The 20566-nt window shown below is 44.1% G+C and overlaps 1 protein-coding gene across 14 annotated transcripts in view; it reads right to left on the reverse strand.

Annotated features, from left to right (window-relative positions):
* ESRRG (estrogen related receptor gamma) overlaps positions 1-20566 on the reverse strand; it is a 604250-nt gene that overhangs the window by 144311 nt on the left and 439373 nt on the right. For all 14 annotated transcript variants that reach the window (XM_084773293.1, XM_084773294.1, XM_084773292.1 and 11 more), the window contains one exon: positions 4134-4250. In XM_084773293.1, the coding sequence (XP_084629419.1) occupies positions 4134-4250 (117 nt within the window). The remainder of the gene's footprint in view (positions 1-4133; positions 4251-20566) is intronic.

Raw genomic sequence — 20566 nt, forward strand, 5'->3', positions numbered from 1 at the left:
CATGTATGCATGCATATATATGTATATATGAGAGAACACAAACAGTGGGTGCTTATGTGTGTGTGGGTGCTAGAGGTCAATGGCACCTGCCTTACTGAATCATCTCTTCACACACGTACACTCACACACACATACACACACACACACACATGCACACCCACACACACATGCACATGAGCACACACACTCACACATGTACACACACATGCACACACATGCACACATGTACACACACAGTGTCACACACTCACACACACACACAGAGGCAGGGTATCTCATCAAATCTGGAATTCAACTACTGACAGGGCTGACTGGCCAGCGAAGCCTAGGGAATCTCCCTGTCTGACTCTCACCAGTTCCAGGCTTACAGGCCTCTGGGATGCCTGCTCTGGCGGATGCTGGAGGGACCCTTGTGTTTGCAGGGTAGGCATCTCTCTGACTGAGCCATCTCCCCAGCTTCTTCAACTGGCAACTACTATTTGATTCAAGAATTCTAATATGGGGGCTGGAGCGATGGGTCAGCAATGAAGAGTACTTGCTGCCCTTCCTAAGCACCCGAGTTCAGTCCCGCAGCTCCCACAATGGACACCTTGCCACCACCAATAACCTCAGCTCCAGGGCTCTTATTCCCTCCTCTGGCCACATGATTACGGAAAAATAATAATAATAAAAGAAATTTTAAAAAAATCTGATCTCAAGCACCAAGCCTAGTTCACTTAGATATATTTCTGGGCTGGCTTATGTGGAGACAGTAGTTACTGCATTTATTCCTGTGGCTTGGTTTACCCACAGAGCTATCTTCTCACAGGGACACACCTCAATTAGTAGACACGCCAGTCAGGATGACTAAGAATTATCATTTTTTAAAACAGTCAAGGCCTCGTTTTTTTTCTACAAGCCTCCTTCTTAAAGAAAACCTCCTTCACGCCGCTCAGGTGCACTTTATGGACACTTGGCAAATTGAATGAAAGATACCTGTTAAAGGAAGAAGGCTTCCATCCAGGCTGTTGAAATCTGATTTTGTCTCAGATTTGAGAACTAATGTTGTTTTTTGTTTAACTAGATTTTGCCTGTCAATTTCCAGACCCGCTGTGCCATCCGCCTGTATGCACTACTGTGGTCAACACGGGGGTTGTAGGAGCAAATTTTATTATGGACTGGTAATTGAATTGAACAGGTTTACATTTGAATAGATTTACTACTCCATGGTCTCTGACATACTGCACGGGACTCAAATCCCTGCACATCCATAAAGATACGTTTAAGACAGTATCACCCTCTCCAGGCTTAGGGAGCGAGCCTTGAGCCACGGAGATGCCCGAGTATAATTGTGCATTTATATGCAGGGTGCAGTGCAGTATTTCACGGTATTCTTTAAGCATAAAAGAAAAGAGAACCACATTCCATATTTACTCACACCCGTCCCGTCTCTGCTTCCGGAGAGCAGGGTAACGGGCCCAGAGGAATGGCGTTTTGCCACCCAAGTGTTCATAAGGAAGCAGAAGGGAAATAAATTATTATTTGAGTGTGGCAGCACTCCCCTTGAAAAAACATCCTCTAAAGGCCTGATAACAAGTGCTGAAGAGGTGCGAACCGCAGATAAGCACGGCCCGATTTACTCTGCGCGATGATGGTTAATTAAACGCAGCTCGCACGGCTGCCTTCACGCTCAGCTCCCTTCAGATCCTCTCCTGGACCCTGCGAGAGACACGATCTAAGAAAAAAGACGGGTCCCTGTTCATCTTTAAACTTGAAACAGCAATCAAATGAGTAAATTACGGTATTGGAATCAAACTAATCAAAAACTCCCAGCTCCCTAAAAAACGGAGGCGTGTCTCTATGTGCGTCACTGTTTGGAAACAAAGTCGGCACCCGGAGGTTTACTCACTCACACAGGGTTTCCGTTGGTAGGTGACTTTCATTACATTTAGACGAATGAGTTGCTTTTTACAGGTAATGATGCTTCAGTTTTCAGGAGCTTGTGACGCCCTCACTATCCTTTTTGTTTTGAGCGCAAGTTCAGTTTGAATATTTTCAATCAGATGGTCATATAAATATGATCAAGGCCAAAACCCATCATTTACAATATTCTCAGTTATATTTTTTATGAGATTTTCTGCAGCACAGGGAGAGGGTAGTCTACCCTATGAATTAATTTCTGTATGCTACTTTGCCAGAGGGCTTAAGCCATTGGCTAAGCAAAACCAGTCACCTTAAAATAAGCCATCATCAGAACCTCAAGCTGTGGTTCTCAACCTGGGGGTCGAAACTCTTATGACCTTTCACAGGGGTCACCTAAGACCATCAGAACACAGATATTTGCATTATGGTTCATAACAGCAACAAAATTACGGTTATGGAGTAGCAAAGAAAGTAATTTTATGCAAAACTGTATTAAAGGGAAGAGCTGTGGGGAGTTGAGAACCACTCACTGGAAACTGGTTTGTACTTAAGCTAGGTGGGCTTGCCTTTTGGTCATGATCAGCCTTGTCAAAAATCATCCTTTGGGCAACTTCATATACATGTTTACCAGCAACCAAGGAACTGTGTGCCGCAGGAGCCTGGAACGGTGTCCGGCGTGGGGGGGAGTCACATGGAAATTTAGCAGACGGATTGGGACCCAAACACAGGTTACCTGTGAAATGGGACCAACGGCCACAAACTGAGATGTGCATGGCCCTCATTGTTATCCCCAGTGTTGACCAGTCTTCACGAATCCCTCCTTCCTCAGCCCTGTGCTTATGTCGCCCACCCGTGTGGGTCTGCTGCCATTCTTCCTCCGGGTGGGGTCTCTCTTTTACTGCTCATATTCGTATATAATACGTGGTGTATATATAATCATATTATTACACATCCCCTTCCTTTATTTTTCTGCTTGACATCCTACCTTGGTCACTTTCCTGCAACACTTTAAAGTTACAGGTTTGTTTGCTGACATCTGTTTTCCAAGGAAAGTGCCAAGCTGAAGATGAGACGGAAAAACCTGAGCCATAGACAAACACAGGCCAGATGACCAGGACAGGAACTCCATGGTCCTGTGTCCAGGCTGTGGACTCATTCTCCTGTGATGTCATCCATGGAGAAGGTCTTCGTTAGGCACAGAGCAGGTGCAACTACACAATTTAGTAACTCAGCAGTGGGGGGCGGGAGTCATCATAAAACTTGTAGAATTACCATTTGCATATATGCTAATAAAATGTAAAACAAAAAGTTGAGGGATAGGGGATCTGAAGTGACAATATATAAATTCTGGTATAGCAGAATCTACATTTTTATATATATAATTAACCTAATTTTAATTTTAGACTTCCTTCTATGACCACATGTCCATCTTGGTGCTTTATGAAAACATCATATTCACTTTAAATTCTGATGGGCTTTCTTTTAATACAAAGAAATCGATAAGTCCAAGTCCATTTACACGTGTAAAATGTTCATCTACAAAATATGCATCTACAGATTTATTTTTTTGTAAACTCCTAAAGGTAGGTTTCTCAAAGAAAAGGAATTTTTCTTAATTTTACTGTATCTATCTCCAAGCTGAATTATTACTGTCTAAATAAGCTGAACTATACAAATATGTCAGGGCATCTGACACGCGTGGAATAGCAGTGCCCTCTGCAGCCAATGGGTTCTCGTCCTGGTGTGGAAATGATCAAGTACAGAAGCTCAGGCAGTGTGCTTGGCCCAGAATCCCCATTCACTGCTGTCACCTTCCGTGGATACCTTCCCCGACCACAGGCATGCCAGGCCATGACAGTGTTGAGGCAGGACGCCCAGTCTGTCACATAAAGATGTCCTTAAACCCAAAATAAGTTTAAAGAAAGTGAGAAGGCGGGAGGGGCGGTGCCTGTGAATAACTTGCTTTACCTCCATCTTCTTCCCTCTGTAAGTTGTAGAGATCAAAGGCCCAGGCTGGGAAGCACAGTGGGGGACAATGGGGTCCTACCTTAGCGTTGGTGTCAAGCTGCTAGCCAGGAGGCATTAGTACCCTGCCATCAGGTTCGAGGTACCTACTGCCCCACCCTTTCCAGGTTTCCATGGAACTGGCCTTCATCCCTGTTTTGATGCCCCACACACCCCCTTGCAGCCCACAAAACCCAGAGCACAAGGCTCGGAGCAGAGCCACTCACCTTCCTTCAGCATGCCCACTTTGAGACACTTCATGAAGCGGCAGGCCTGGCAGGATTTGCGTCTGCGCTTTGTGATCTCACACTCGTTCGTGGCCGGGCAGCTGTATTCTATGTTACCTACAGCACAGAGTGTGAGGGAAAGAGGCCGTCAGACTGGTGGGTTAGGAGAGAGGGAGGCATCCTGAAGCAACAGTTAACTCTGGTACCCCCATGTGGCATGTGGCAGGACCCTGGATATGCTCCCGTAGCCCCACCACAACAAACCTCTGTGCAAGCAGCGGGACATAATTTAGCACACCCAGAGAATCCTGAGGCAGGAGGATTGCCACAAGACCAAAGCAGTTTGGTCTACAGAGTAAGACAGCCAGGGATACATAGTGAGACTCTGTTTTCCAAAAGGACAAAAAAAGGTGATTTTAGCCTCTTAATATAATAATCTACTTCAAGGTTTCCTTTCTATCAGTTTTCTGGAAGACTGCTACAAGGAGCACCGGAATGGTGGCAACAAACAGCCACTGAGCAAAGCAGACCCACAGAAAGTGCATCTTCTACAGGAGATCCTTAAGCAGTCTATGTTCATAAACACATACACCCCAGAGACTGGAGAGATGGACCTGTGGCTAAGAGCACTCGCTGCTCTTGCCGAGGACCCAGGTTCGATTCACAGCACCCACCTGGGGCTTCTCATAACTGACAGCAACTCCAGTTTCAGAGGAGGCAGTGCTGTCTGCTGGACCCTGCTGGCACATATAGCCAAGCAGGTTGACACAGGCACACATAAAATAAAATAACTAAATCTTAAAAGATAAAACATATAAACAAAACATCCTATGTGGATCCCGGTTTTGTCAGTTCCGGTCCATGGTGACACATACTTTAAGACAAGCTGTGTAGCCTACTGGTTGCATAAACCTCACACGGCTCAGCGATCCAGAGTTTAATGTGGAGCATTGCTGTAAGCACCTGGCATGCAAGACAACAGTGTCACAGCTCTTCCTGCGAGCCTGGCCAGGCGCGGCTTCCCAGGATGATGCTCGTGGTGAGGATGCTGAGGGTGAGGATGCAGGGATAACGGCTGCCATCGACATTACCACCTTCTCGGTGCTTGTATTTGCATAATTAATCCCAGACACCATGGAACTGTGATAGCAACAAACTATTCAGGGTTATATTTTTAATAGTAGACTGTATGTTTACCACTTCTCAGCAGTACATAGCAATCTGAAATACAAAACATGTATCCGGAAGATCTAAACTTCCAGTGTTTCTCTGAGACAATGAACTGTGTGGAGTGTGCTCTAGGCGGCCACAGCCTTGTAAAGGAGCTGCCTTGAAAAATAAAGGCTGTCTTGACTCTCAGCCCCTTCGCAGAGTGCTTGAAGGTCTCCGGCTACTTCCTAACCCTTTCCCCTCGTGATTAAGTGCATTAGTAACCTAATGAAAATGCATCCTGTTTATTGCCCTCTTGGGAAGGGGGAGGTCATTGCACCGAATGCATAAATTGTCATAGGAGACGGTCCGGGCATAATTGCAATTTTGCTGTTCCACGCTTGCTGTACTCAGGGTCCATCGAGTCCCCTGAAACATGCGCAGATCCAAGTAATTAGCATAGCAGGCTGCCTGGGACCACAGCATTGATGAAATATTTCAGAGTTAATCACACTTTGTAAACACTGATTTATATTGACTACCTTTCTGTGGACTGATGTGTCCTCATTAAATATCACATTAGTGCTTTGCAGGACTGTTCAGAGACTCCACTACTCGCCAACTGCTAATTCACCAGGAAGTGATACCTAGCCACTTGGAACTACAGAAAATTGGTTAAGTATGCATGACTTAAAAAAAAAAAGTCTTGAGCGTTATAACTTGAAGTAAATTGACTGGCTAAATTAGCATTCTAATTCAAAGCAACTACTTTTAAAATGAGGGTAGATAATAGAAATGATATCAACTGCATTCACAGGGATATTCACCATCGCCTTTTTCAGAAATATCACTAGGGGCTGGCGAGACAGGTCATCCGGGAAAGTGCAGCTGCGTAAGGCTGAGCATATGACCTCAGGCCCTGGGACCTCGTGATGACAGAAGGAACAGCTGACTCTACATCATCGCCCACTGCTCCCCACATGGGAGCACTGGTTTTTACTCTCCTTGTATTAATTAATAAACATTTTAAAGAAAAAATATTACTCAGGAAAAGGACAGGCAAAATATTTCAGCAGTAAAAACTGTAGGCCTGAAAACTTAAGTTTCATCCCTGACTACCAGAGCGGAAGAACACACACATACAAACACAGGCAAGAATAATGAAATGATGGTGATGATGATGATGGTGATGATGATGATGACGATGGTGGTGATGATGATGCTGGTGGTGGTGCTGATGCTGGTGGTGGTGGTGGTGGTAACGGAGACAGGCAACAGTAAGGTACGTGAACACTGGCTTGGACAAAGCTCAGAACAAAGAGATTTGGAATCTGAGAGGTTTCTTTCAGAGGTCCCCAGAAATCTAATCTGTATCAAAAGAGTGCTTGCTATAATTTTGCTTGTCGGTTTGTGCTTTTACTTTTGGTGTGGTTCTGCGGCTAGAACCTGGGGCCTTGCAGAAGTACACTAGGCTAGCACTGAGCTGTAATCCCCAACCCTGTTTTTTACTTTGAATTTTCTTTTGAAACAGTTTCCCTAAAGCTCCTCAGACTGGCCTGAAAATCGCCATCCTGCCTTGGCCTCCCGAGTGGCTCCCACCCTGACTGAGAGCTGGTGGTTTGCTGTTCGGCTGCAAGATCTTTACATTCTCTGTGATCTTCTCCATTTTATTTCAAGGGAAACTCCAGCATTTTGCCTCTTAGAGAGGACCAAACAATAGTTACAAAGCTTGGGGAAACATGCTTGTCAACCATCGTTTCTGACCGTTTCAGGTCTTTAAAACTAGTGTGATATAATGCATGGTTCAGTTTCCCAGAGGGACATGGGCTTTCAGCCCATCAACTCAGTGGTACATAGTCCTGCTACCCACGAGTGCTCGCTGTCTTTTCGTTCATCTGTGGAGAGTATATTCTCATCCTTCGTGGCAAGGGATACTTTGACGGGGACTTTGTCAGGCAGAAGCAAGCTCCCAGCTGGACCTGTCCAGGTGCACTTCCTGGTCACCAGCCTCCAGCCTCCTCTCCTTAGTCTGGGACGGGTGCCATTTGCACTGTTTTCCTGTGGCTGCTTTGATCACATCTCTACCTAATGTAAAATAAATGAACTAAGCTTGGTGTTCACAGCTATAAATCCCAGCACGTGGGAAGATGAGGCACGGAGGACCCTGAACTAAGTATAAGATAAGTTAAAAATAAAATAAGAACACTTGCCTAGCATGTTTAAGGTTTTATGCTTGACACCCAGCATCACACATATGTGCACACACATATGCGCGCGCACACACACACACACATACACACACACACACACACACACACACACACACACACACACATTACTGCTGCCCTTCTGAATTAAATCTAAGCTATCCAACTATGACAAGGTCCTCTCCCAATCTAACTCTCATCTACTTCTCCAGCAATATTACAATTATTACCTTACATGAACTTCCAGATGCAGCCAATTTGATTTATTCATTTTTTTTTGCTGCATGTCCTTCAAGACTCCCCTCTGAGAGTGATCTATTTCTGCCCCTCTTTTCTTCTTAAAATTATTTCCAAGACTCAGTGTTCAACTCCAATTCCGTTCCAATCATTTATGAAAACTTCTCAGACCATTCTAGCAGGAAATGACTTCTGGGATGCCTATCTTCTGAGGCACTGCCATCTAATCCAGACAGGTCGCATTTTGTTAGCCCTTTGCATATGCACGATACCCACTAGACAGGAAGACAGTGGAGGACAGGAGCCAGTTCTTAGGAAGTGCAAACATCTCCAACCAATGCCTGAGGTGACTCAGGAGAGGGAGGCAAGGTGTGGCTGTAGCCTCTGCTTGTAATCCCAGAACAGGAGATGCAATGACAGGCAGATCTCCAGAGCACACTGGCCAGCCAGTCTGACCTAGTTGGCAAGTCACAGGTCCGTAAGTAAACTTGTTGCAAAAGAATTAACAATGGACGGTGTCTGAGGAGTGATGCCCAAGGTTGACCTCTGTTCTGCGTGGGAACATGTAAAAATGCACACACACACACACACACACACACACACACACACACACACACACACACACATGCACGCACGCACGCGCGAGCGCGCGCACACAGACAGAGACTATGCTTAAGATATCAGTGACTTCTTCACACAGGAAAAAATGTCTGAACTATACTAAGAAGAATGAGTCAGTAAAGACAACAGTCTAAAGGATTCTCCCCAAAGCGAGAGGAAATGCGAAGCCATCATTATAACAGCTTCCACGGGGCTGGGACTGTAGCTCAGCTGGGAGAATGCTTCCTTAGTATGTAGTAACCCTGGATTCAATGCCAGCACCACTTAAAAACCGTTAGTGGCCCAGGCTTAAAGCCTAGCACTCTGAAGTGGGAGGCAGGAGGGTCAGAGGGTCAAGTTCAGCCTGGGATAGGATGAGCCTTTATTAAAAATATTCTTTCTCACAAAGCGGCCCTACATTTTATATGCATGTATGTATGTGTATTATATAACATACATATATATTCAATTCAGGTGACTAGAAACTGTTCACAATGATCGGGGAACATTCTATCTTAAGGTCTTAACATAGGGAGATGATAACCTTGATCTCACTAAGTAACTCTGGTTTATATTTGGAAAAACAAATCAGGCTCACTCTAAATAAGTTATTTGCTAGAGGGAAACCTCATTTTCAGGGCCTCCCATGGAGCTCCTCGGATCGCTGTTGTTGTCTGTGGTCACCCAGCCATCTGCATCTTTGATCGGTGTTACGGGCTACTGCGATTTTACCCTTCAAATACCTTCCCTGTTGCTTTTAGGAGTCAATTAGAAAGAGGCATTTTATATTAAAAATGTGACACCCCAATTACCCAGATAACAATGTAGCAGACACTTTGGTAATGGTTCAAAGACTTTCTTCCCCCATCGGACCACAGCCTCTCAATGGGCACTTGTTTTTCTCCAAGTCACTAAAAGTAGAAACTAGACAAAACTAGATAGATAGATAGATAGATAGATAGATAGATAGATAGATAGATAAGAGAGAGACAGAGAGAAGGAGGAAGAGAGAGAGAGAGAGGGAGGAAGAAAGAGAGAGAGAGAGAGAGAGAGAGAGAGATTTTTAAAACTTCTAATCTAATCTATTTGGGTATCTGGAACATTTTTTCTGGATAATTCAGCCAGGAGACAGCAGACGGCATTGTTGCCAGCATGGCATTCTCATTGCAGACAATGAGTTTTCATAGATTATAGCTCGTGATTTTCTGGGACACATTTGTCAGATGGCACTGGGTGGGCACTGAGTTGGGCGGTTACTTAGGACATGGCTGGAATTTCCCCATCTTGTCGATATCTGGGGAAATGCACACTGCTGCAAGAGTAGGGTCCACATGGAAGCTTGGGGTCCCGGAGCCAGGCAGACAGGAGTGACAGAGCGATCTGGAACACCCCCTGGCAGCCTTGCACAAAGTCCCGGGCTCTCGTGACTTAGTTCAGAGTCTTTTGTACAATTAGTTTGAAGGCAATATAATTTTCTCACTTACTGCTTAATAGAATCTTGCAGCTTTCCGGCGGTTGGAATAACAGGGTGTGTGCACAGATCCAGCCTAGAGTGCCAGCAGATAATTTGTAGATTCCTTTCAGTCACTTAATGCACTTTTACCTTTGGCAGTGAAAGAGCTGAATGGCGGGAGTTAACTTGGCATCTCAAAATAAAAATATATGTCAAGTTTTTACTCTGATTCACATCACTCTCACAGGGTAACCCTGCACTTGCATTCAGAACTCCTAAGTTAGCGCGCTTTTTCTGTTGCTCTCACGTCATCATGATAAAGCTAATTCTAAAGCCACTATATCTGTTTCCCCTACTTGTTTTAATTTTATTAACAAAACCAAATGGCTATAGATGACCCGCGGGGCACTACAAGTGGGGCTTAGCCAATTGTTCTGCAATATTAAGTGATTTTTAAAATAATGGGATTTGCTTTGGCATTCAATTATGGAGCACAAGGCAATAATCAGTAGCAGTTTTGTTTTAAACACCCTAAAACATAGAAAAAGAAAGGGAAAAAAAAACCTTCATTGTGCAATATCAAAGTTTTTTACCCATTTTTAACATGAGAAGATTTTCTTTGGTTTTTAATTGCTTACTTTTAATTTTCTTGTTGTTTCTAGCTATTTTCCGTTCATTTCACAGAAAACAGAAAACAATACCACTACCATCTATAGCTGAGATTTTTACAATATGGGGTCTTTTCTTTATTACCTGTCTATAGCTTTTTAAATGACACGATTACATCGTTGCACATGGAAGTTTGGGGGAGCAGTCACATGTACACAGATGTGGGGGTGCACAGTGGAGGACATTGCTCCCCACTGATTTTCTTGAGACAGGGCCTCTCACTGGACCTGAGCCTCTTTTCAGCTAGGGTGGCTCGCAAGGAAGCCCCAGGAACTCTTGTTGCGCGTTCCTCCTCCCGCTTGCTTCTCTGGATCTCCTTCCCCTTCCCTGGGTCACACCCAGCTCTCTGTCCCCAGGATCCGAGCTCAAGTCTGCACTGAACATACAAGTCACAGTGGCCGGAGAGCACACATGGCTGCATTTGGGATCGGAAGTACAGGCTTAGTTCCCAGATGGGAATGAAACATGCCTTAAAGAAGAGTCTAGAGAGAACCACAAGCAGGTGGCGTGGTGAGCCAGAGTTTGGAAAGTGCTAGCCTGGCATGGCTGAAGGCCTGAGTTCAATCCTCAGGCCAGAATAAGTCCGGCAGGGTGACACACGCCAGAAAGCCCCGCAGCAGTCCGAAGGTATAGACAGGAAGATAAGAAACTCAAGGTCATCCTCAGCCCACACGGGGAGCTGAGTTTAAGGCCAACCTGGGTGTACAAAACCTGAGTGTGCAAAACAAACAAAACCAAAAAACATGCCTTTATCCTTTCTATAGAACGAGATTTAATTAGCTGGAACCAAACGCTATTAAATGAGAGCAAATTATTTGACCTTTGTTTTCTTCCAATTTAAATAAGATAAACTTTGCCTCAGCTTTCCTAAAATGATTATTCCTTTATTGCTGTAATTCTTTAAAATTTAACTGACCACGAGGCTTTGTGACTTCAGAGAAGCTGCAAGAATTGCATGTGACCATTGGACATCCATCATTAGCAAAGTGTGTGGGCAGCAACAAGTGAGGGGAGAAGAGGAGACAAGAGGGAAAAAGCAAAGAGTGAGAGCTCTTCCTTGGCCCTCACCCAGCTTGATTCTGTGTCTGTGAACTGCCCCTCCATCCCAGCTCTGCATTCCCTTAGGACAGAGACATCCTGGGACTGTGTACAGTGAAGCCAACAGACCAGAGGGCACACTCACTGTTTGTTAATATCTTGTTTTCAAGACAGAATCTTAATATGCTTCCCAGTTGCCCTTGGGCTCAAGTGAATGAATCTCTTGCCTCTTTCTTCTAAGGAGTTAGGCTACCAGCACAGTAACACTAGCTACCGGGTGTGCATTTTTAGGGATTCTCTATTGTTCCATTTTAGAGTTTAGGACTCAATTGTTCATCAAGAAAAAAAATTCGACAGCAATAAGACAGTCAGAGAGAGAGAGAGAGAGAAAGACAGACAGACAGATGACAGACACATACAAACACACAGAGAGGGGGGGAGAAAGAGAGAGAGAGAGAGAGAGAGAGAGAGAGAGAGAGAGAGAGAGAGAGAGAGAGAGAGAGTGTGTGTGTGTGTGTTTATGTTTTGAAAGAAAACTGATCATATGATCTCCTCATGTGGATCCTAGCCTATAATATCTACATGTATATATGTTTTAAAATATACATGTGAATATAACATTTTAAAAAAGAGAACACAAAGGGGTAATGTTTTAAAAGATATATAGGATAAAAGGAATTATTTCAATCTTCTTGTATCTGTTGAGGCTTGCTTTGTGACCTACTATGTGATCTACTTTGGAGAAGGTTCCAAGGGGTGCTGAGAAGAAGGTATAATCCTTTGTGTTTGGGTGAAAAGTTCTATAAATATCTGTTAGATCCATTGGGTTCATGGTGTTGGTTAATAATGTTATTTCTCAGCTTCGTTTCTGTTTCAATGATCTATCCTTCAGTAAAAATGGGGTGTTGAAGTCTACCACTATTAATGTGTGGAGATCGATGTGTGGTTTATGCTTTTTTAATAGTTCTTTTACAAATGTGGGTGCCCTTGTATTTGGAGCATAGATGTTCAGAATTGTGATGTCCTCTTGGTTGATTTTACCTTTGATGAATATGAAGTGTCCTTCCTCATCATTTTTGATTAATTTTGGTTGGAAGTCTATTTTATTAGATATTAAAATGGCTACACCAGCTTGCTTCTTGTGACCATTGGCTTGGTATATTTTTTTCAAGCCTTTTACTTTGAGATAATGTCTGTCCTTGTGGGTGAGATGTGTTTCTTGAATGTAGAAGAATGTTGGATCTTGTTTATGTGTCCATTCAGTTAGTCTGTGTCTTTTTATTGGACATTTGAGACCATTGATGTTGAGAGATATTTTTTTTTTGATGTTGGTTATGTTATGTGGAGAGCAGGAACCGACTTTGATATGAACTCTGGTGCTCCATAGTTGACCACCTCCCCTTGGTGAGGAGGCCTAATGGCACTCAAAGAAAGAATAAGCAGGCTACCAAGGTGAGACTTAATAGCCTATGACCATATAGTGGGGGAGGAGGTCCCCCTCGGTCATAGACTTCGGAGAGGGGAATAGGGTGAAAGCAGAAGGGAGGGAGGAATGGGAGGATACTAGTGATGGGACAACAATTGAGTTGTAATCTGAATAAATTAATAATATTAAAATTAAATTTTAAAAAAGATATATAGTAAGCCGGGCATGTTGGTGTATGCCTGTAATCCCAGCACTCATGGAGGCACAGGGATCTCTCTGAGTTCGAGGCAAGCCTGGTCTTCAAAGTGAGTCCAGGACAGCCAAGGCTATACAGAGAAACCATGTCTTGAAAAAACCAACCAAATAAACAAAAAGATACATACTAATGAAATCACATACTGAGTATATTGCTTACAAGTTCTCTTCAAGGAGATGTTACAGTCCAGTTGTTTGAGCCCTCTCACCTCACAGCCCACAGAGGGAAGGCTGCACACTTATTTATCCCTTTGCAAGATATCTTGACATCTGTCCCAGTGATTTCTAAAGGCACTCTTAAATTTCAGGTGCCAGCACAAAGGACCATAGCCACAGACACCAATGGTGCCACTTACCCGTGGATGCCATGGGCACACAGGAACACCTATTGCGCTGATGGGAGCTCTAAGCCCCAGGACTAGGTTACACACCCAGAATCACAAGGCTCGCAAGTGCCCAAGGCAGGTTTTGAACACAGAAAGATTTGCTCCACAGCCTACATTCTTAAGGACAAGGCAGTCCTGCTTAACTGTGATCTTTTAAAAGTCATTACTGACTCTCATTCAGAGTAGAAATGCACTGGCCTTGCCCTGATGGCTGTGTGGTTTCTTTGTGTATCCCTTGTTATTGTGACAGTTGTTGGACAGAAAGGACGTTTAGAAGCCTGATACGGGAGCCTGGGAATGAGAGGGCGAGGGTGGATCCTGGCATTGTCTTCTGCTGTTGTCAGCCTTTTGGGACCAGGGCAGCTGTGAGGTGGGATAGGGTTGCTTTTAGAGAGAGAGGAATCTCTCAACACCTCAGGAAGAAATCCCTCATCTAGTCTCGGTGCCACCATGGTCTGTGGCCAGTTTAATTCCACAGAAACCAAACAGAGCAAGTCACCAACGCAACGGGTGTCAGATTGTACACAAAGCAGTGAGGAGATCCCAGAGCAAAGCCATTGTTCACTAAGGGGAGGAGGGCCTCCATAGTCACTGGGGCATGCTCTAAACTGTATTAAAGGGCATGGTGAATGGTCAAACAAAAATGTACTTGCTGAATATACGTGTGGTGTACGTGCATAGTCTTCCAGCACTTTGGAGCCTGAGGCAGGGGGATCCTGAGTTTGAGGCTAGCCTGGGCTATACTGTAATATCCTGTCTCAAAAATGAAAATGAGGCAAAACCCAGGCTCTTACATTTGCTAGGCAAGTACTCTTCCAGTGGTCTACCCCTAGCCCTTACCTCAGTTTTTAAGTTTCTATAAGGGTAAGAATAAAGTCAAAGAAGTCCCTATAGAAATGTCACCAGTGCCACAGGAAACATCACACCTGAGCTGACCATAACTCTAAATGTTCTCTGTCCCATATCCAGCATCATCTTTTTTCCTGAAAGCTGTAAGCAAGGACACATGTCCAGCTTCTAAAACTTAAAGGTTTAATGAGAAGATGGGCTAGGGGAGCAGCCCAGTGGGAAAGGGTTCGCTGTCCAAGCATGAGGGACTAAATCCACATCCCTACTCCACAGGCGTGGAGGCCTCTCCCTGTGGTCCCAGTGTGCAGAGATGGGCACAGGAGGCTCTAGTCACTCAGCAGAATTCAGGCTCGGTGATAGATGCAGTGATACAGGCACCAGATGTGGACCTCTGGCCTACACAAATGCATGTGGGTGTGTGCTCCCATTCCCATGAGCCCTCGTTTCTCTCAGGCCTCCCTCCAATGGGAACCAAGTGAGTAGGGCGCATAGAGTGCTCATCAGAGTGCAATGTGGGATGTGTCCAGATTTGCTGGGAAGGAATGTTCAGAATCTGAGCCTAACATCTAAGCCACAGGCCGAGGCTGGAGCTCGTTTGGAGGAGTGCTTACTTAGCCTGGGCACGGCCCTGAGCTACACTGCAGCAGGTCTGCAGGGATACACCTGTAATCCCACCTCTTGGGAGGTGAAGGGTAGAGGACCAGAAGTTCACCCGCACACCGAGTTCGAGTTCAAGGTCGGCCTAGCTACAGGAGGATTCCCCACAGACAACTTTACAGAAGTGTATTAAAATGTTCTTTCCAAAAATTAGCTAGATAAACCAAACATAAGTCCAGAATCGATGCCACAGAACATGATAAGAATTGAAAGTTCTCCTCCTCCAGAGTCATAGTCATTATTAGAAAACAAGAAAGAGAAAAGACACAAGTTCTGGGCTGCCTGATGCTGCGCTTGAGAGTTTGTATAAGTAGACTGTCACCCTCACATCAAAACCTGAGGAGAGGACCATATAGAAAGCTCAGTGGGCAGAGGGACTTGCTGCTAAGCCTGATGGCCTAAATTTTATCCCTAGAAACTCACATGTTGGAGAGAAATTATTTCTAAAAGCTGTCTACTGACCCCTATATGTGTACTGTGGCTTATGCACAAACACACATACACACACACATACATATTCACACACAGACACACACACACACACACACACACACACACACACACACACACACGCAGAAACATACAGACACAACACCCCTCCACACACACACCCTCACACCAATAAATACATAGCTAAATACCAACCAATCACAAAACACCAGAGGAGAGCTAGTCTAGAGCCTTGTCCCTGGGAAAGCTGAGGCAGAGAGACTGCTCCACGTTTTCAGGCCACCCTGAGCTATAGTAAGACTTTGTCTAAAATACCAAAAAGGAAAAAGAAAGGAAGGAAGGAAGGAAGGAAGGAAGGAAAGGAAAGGAAGTGAAGACACACTTTCCCTTGAGAGCTAATAGACATGTGTAACACACAGTGCACAAGGACACATATTTCATGGTCAGCCTGGCACTAGCCAAGCCAGGTGCGGAAATAAAGGGCAGCACAGGAAAGCTCAAGGGACAGAGACAGAAAACCCAGTTGTGACAGAGCAGGATTGAGCGTTCCAGCTTTAAACTTACGGGATTTCTGAAAATGAGTGATAAAACACTGGGTATTTTTAAGCCTTAAGCCTGAACATCTCCTTTCTAAAAACCCTTAATATTATCTAATCATAACTTTTGTACTATTCTTAATTCCTGACTTTCATTTTATTTTAACAACTTAATGGGGAAAAAAAGTGTTCACCGACTACAATCTCTCAAGAAAAATACAGTCTAAAATTAATCAGTTCTTTAAAGACCTCTGAAATGTACAAGGCAGTGTCATGACTGCGGGGTCTGATTTTTCTGAGACCCACTTGCTCCCGAGCCTTCAGATTCTGTATCAGGAAAGTGTATAGTGATGGGAGGCCCTATTCTCCTGGGGTGACAAAGAATCAAGATTATGAGAAGCAGTAAAAACAACATGGGAACACGGTAAAAACTAATATATTCAGTATCAGCAACGGACATGTGGGCTCCACCTAAAAGCACATCTGAGGATCTGAGTTAAGCTCCTGGCAACCATGTCAAGCAGCTCATAACCACCTGTAGTTTATTACTATCACAAATCAATGAATACATCATAAGTAACTAGCATAAAAACATAGTACTGAACTCAGGAAACTGACCCCTATGTAGACTGCCTGTGAGTGAATCCAAAGAGGCGAAAAATAAAAACAAAACAAAACAAACTTTAAATTTGGGCACACACGAAATTACTCAAAGACATTTAAACAATCACTTCAAAGTTAAAAAAAAAAAAAAGACCCAAAATAAAATAAATAAGAAATAACAAGTGTTCAAGATGATGTGTATGTTTCAGGGAGGAGGCAGGGTGGAGTGGAAGACAGTAAAGATGATCCTCAAAAAACCTATAAGAAATATAGTTACACCTGAGGTAGCCATCCCTGCCTTTGATACATATTCAAACAGATTAAAAATACATTCTGGGGGTTGGAACTGGAGATTGACTCGGAGTCTTACATATGTCAGGCAGGTGCACTGTAACCAATCTACATGCTCCATCTTGGCACAGGATCTGCCTAACTTTCCCAAGGCAGTCTTGAAGAAGCTATGCAGCCAGGTAGGCATTGAATAATTGGATCCTCTGGTCTCAGCCTTCAGATCAGAAAGTGGCATCTTGTGCAAATATTTGCATACTCAACTGCATATTCATCATTAAGCAGCCAGAATGTGGGTACATATTAAATGTCCATCAAGATATGAACGAATTTTTTTCTATGCTACATATACACAATTGAATGTTACTTGGTTTTCAAAAAAAAAAGTTCTGGAATATACCACATGTCATGGATGGACTTTCAGGATACTAGACACAAAAATAGACACACACTGAAGCTCAGGATTTAGCTCAAGGGTAAAACACTTGCTTACTATCTACAAGGTCCTGTGTTCCATCCCTAGGGCCAGAAAATTAATATTGCTGGTCCTCTTGGCTACTGGTTATGCTTGTGTTCTGTGTCTACATGTGCCCACTCATAGAACCAGAAAGATGAGTGCAGTTGCCGAGGGCTGGTGGCAGGTGGACAGAAGGAGTTTTGTCAAGTGCACAAAGTGTCAGGGTCACAGATGGACCTCTGAGGATCTACTACTCACTCAGCCAGGTGAACACAGTTGACACTGTCCCTGTGTTGTACGATTAAAGTGGTTACGGTTCCAAATTTATTATTTTAACCATAAAAACTAAGCCTTACTATCACATCTACTGGTTGCAATCTTAGAGACTGGGGGTGAACTCCATGGGAAATCATGAGTGTATGAGGGCCTGGGTTCCATCTCTAGTACCAAATTAACAAACGGACCGAGATGCACTTCAGCTCCAAATTCTTCACCAGAATTCTTCACCTCATTTGCTTTTAGGTGAGATTACTATATTGTTTGCATGAGTGCCAGTGACCAGAACTGTTGGTATTTCATGATAATGTTTGAAAATGGATTAATTCAGTTCATCAGATGGTGGTTAAAAGGCCTTTAATTCCTAAGAATCTATCTAGGTTTATTAAGTAATAAATCAGAAACCTGTTCCTTGACTCTGGGTTTCACCAAGAAAGTAGAACAAGCCTGACCCATGCTTCGAAATGTGCCTGTTTCCCATTGATTGGTTGATTAACTGACTGACTGTGCTTGGGATAGAACTCAAGACCTCAAGTTGAAGAGGCAAGGACTCTACCGCTGAGCCACACCCACAGCCCCACACCTTGACTTTCGACAGAGTGTGTTTGTTTTCTTCTGTGTCTCACCCACATCTTTTTCCTTCATCAACTGGAAGTCACACACACCAGCAGAGGCCCCTGACAACCCTACTCTCCTGACTTCTTGCTTTCTCGGGTCTTTCTGGTAGACATTCTTGTCTGTTCCAACTCTGTTTATCTACAGCTAAGGTTGGAAGAAAGAGAATTGCTTCATTATAGAAAAACAAGCACTTCCAAAGCCACAACGCATAAAGTTTTATTGACACCACTTTGCCTTAAAGCATTCAATGAGGCTGTACCTGATAATGTCTGAGTTGTCACCAGTCAGGTAAAGTGGGGACAGAACTATCACTGCAAATTCAAAGCTACCCAACAAACCTTTGTCACAAAAGCAAAAACAACAAGAAATTCTGGAAATAATGTGCCTAAAAACTTCTCAGGTGGCTGGGATTTGGGGCAGGAGGATTTTTGTAAGCTCACAAGACAGCTAGATGTGAAACTTTGTCTCAAAGAAACTAATGATAAAGCATTTTTAAAAAAGGCTTGGCTTCTAACTGAGGCATAGCTACAAGGAAAGCTATTCCCAAGTCAACAAAGGTACGGGTTCCTTTGTTTGAGTTTATCTTGTAATCAAAGAACAGCCTCCGGCCTCTTCATCAGTCAACAGATAATGCTGATTATAGTGTCAGGTGCTGGGGGAAAGTCCAGGGAACTGCACATAAATGACCAGATCCACCTCGCTCCCTGAGAAGTCCAACACCAGGGCAAAAATTCTCCTTGGCAAAGTGGCCAGGATTGAACTAAGCCACAAAGTCCCTGGGACTTGGAGGGCCAGGCAGAAACCCCTAGAGCTCCAGCATGCTCTACGGTAGACTACTAGCTAGCAGGCTGACGCAGCAGAGGTCTAGAGGGAATCCTTGGAAAAACTGAGGCAGGGTGACTGCTTTCTTCCAGTATGAGAGTGCCTCAGAAGCAGGTGTGTGTGAGGAGAGCGCTTGAGATCACTTGCTTCTAGGGAAGGACAAGGCCTCTTACATTGTTAAGGACATGGGCTACTCTTACTGAGGACCTGGATTTCATTCCCAGAGCCCACATGCATATGTAAAGACAATTTATTGCAAGTGGCAGTTTTATATTTTCTAGGTTCTATAGCATAGGCCCTGTTTCAAGGGTACTAGTAAAAGGAGGACTTTCGTTTACCTAAATTAGGGTTTCATTTAAAACACAAAGTCTGAAGTACGCGTTTAGAGATGACTCAAAGGCGTGTTGAGTTATAGCTATTGTGACTGAGCAATTACCATACAGTCCTTTTTGTTTTGGAGACAGTGTCTGACATATCCCAGGCTGGCCTGATAATCACTGCCTAGGTGAGGAAGTTCTGATCCTCCTGCCTCCACTTTAGAGTTCTGGGGTCACGTGCATGTGCCACAGTGCCTGGGTTTTAAGTGGGGCTGGGGTTGGCACCCAGAGCTTTGTGCATGCCAATGGAGTCACAGTTCCAGCCCTTTGCATAGCTGCTCATTTTAGTGCTTGGGGGTGGGAGGTGGGACTTTGTGAATTGCAGGAAACTGCTCTATCACGGAACTATACATCCTTATCCTAAGACAGTGTAAAAATAAAATAACAATAATAATAATATTGGTAAAGCATACCAATAGTAATTGGTACATAATAATGTGGTATAGCATTATGATACGTTCTCACTTCTTTCCAAACACTCTGAAGTGACACAGTGGTGGAACATGGGGCCAGACAGTGCAGCTGGGAGTGGGACTTGTCTACAACATTTGCCTCAAAAGGGCCAAGGCCTTGGGCTCAGTCCCCAGCACCACATAATGAAACAAGCCAGCAACTGTCTCACTGCCAGTTGTCTCTTTCCTCTCTGAATCCCTCACACCCTCAGCAGCTGAGCTCTTATCTACTGACTCCCAACTGGAACAGACACTGTGAAAACCAGACATCAAAATGACAAGCACATTCAAGTGTCTTTCAAAAATATAGTGTACACTCCATGCTGCTAAGGCACACATGAATAACACTGCATGTTCTTGCTACTGAGGTGGGAGTGTCTACCGTAAAAGCAGAGAGGCAAAAATGCAGTGAGGATCGTTGAGTTTATATTTTCCAGTCCTAGATCAAAAACTGGCTGTGTACTGGACATGGTGCTATTGAGGGCCTCACACTCACAGGGCTAAAGCAGGAGCCTTGAGAGATTCAGCCCAATCTGAGCTACACAGTGAGAAAATTGCATAGGCAATTTACTCTCTGAGAATAATCACTTTGGCTTTACATAATCCAAAACATCAACATTTTAAGTCA

Source organism: Acomys minous (assembly GCF_964271855.1).
Source record: "Acomys minous genome assembly, chromosome: 1".
NCBI lineage: Eukaryota > Metazoa > Chordata > Mammalia > Rodentia > Muridae > Acomys > Acomys minous.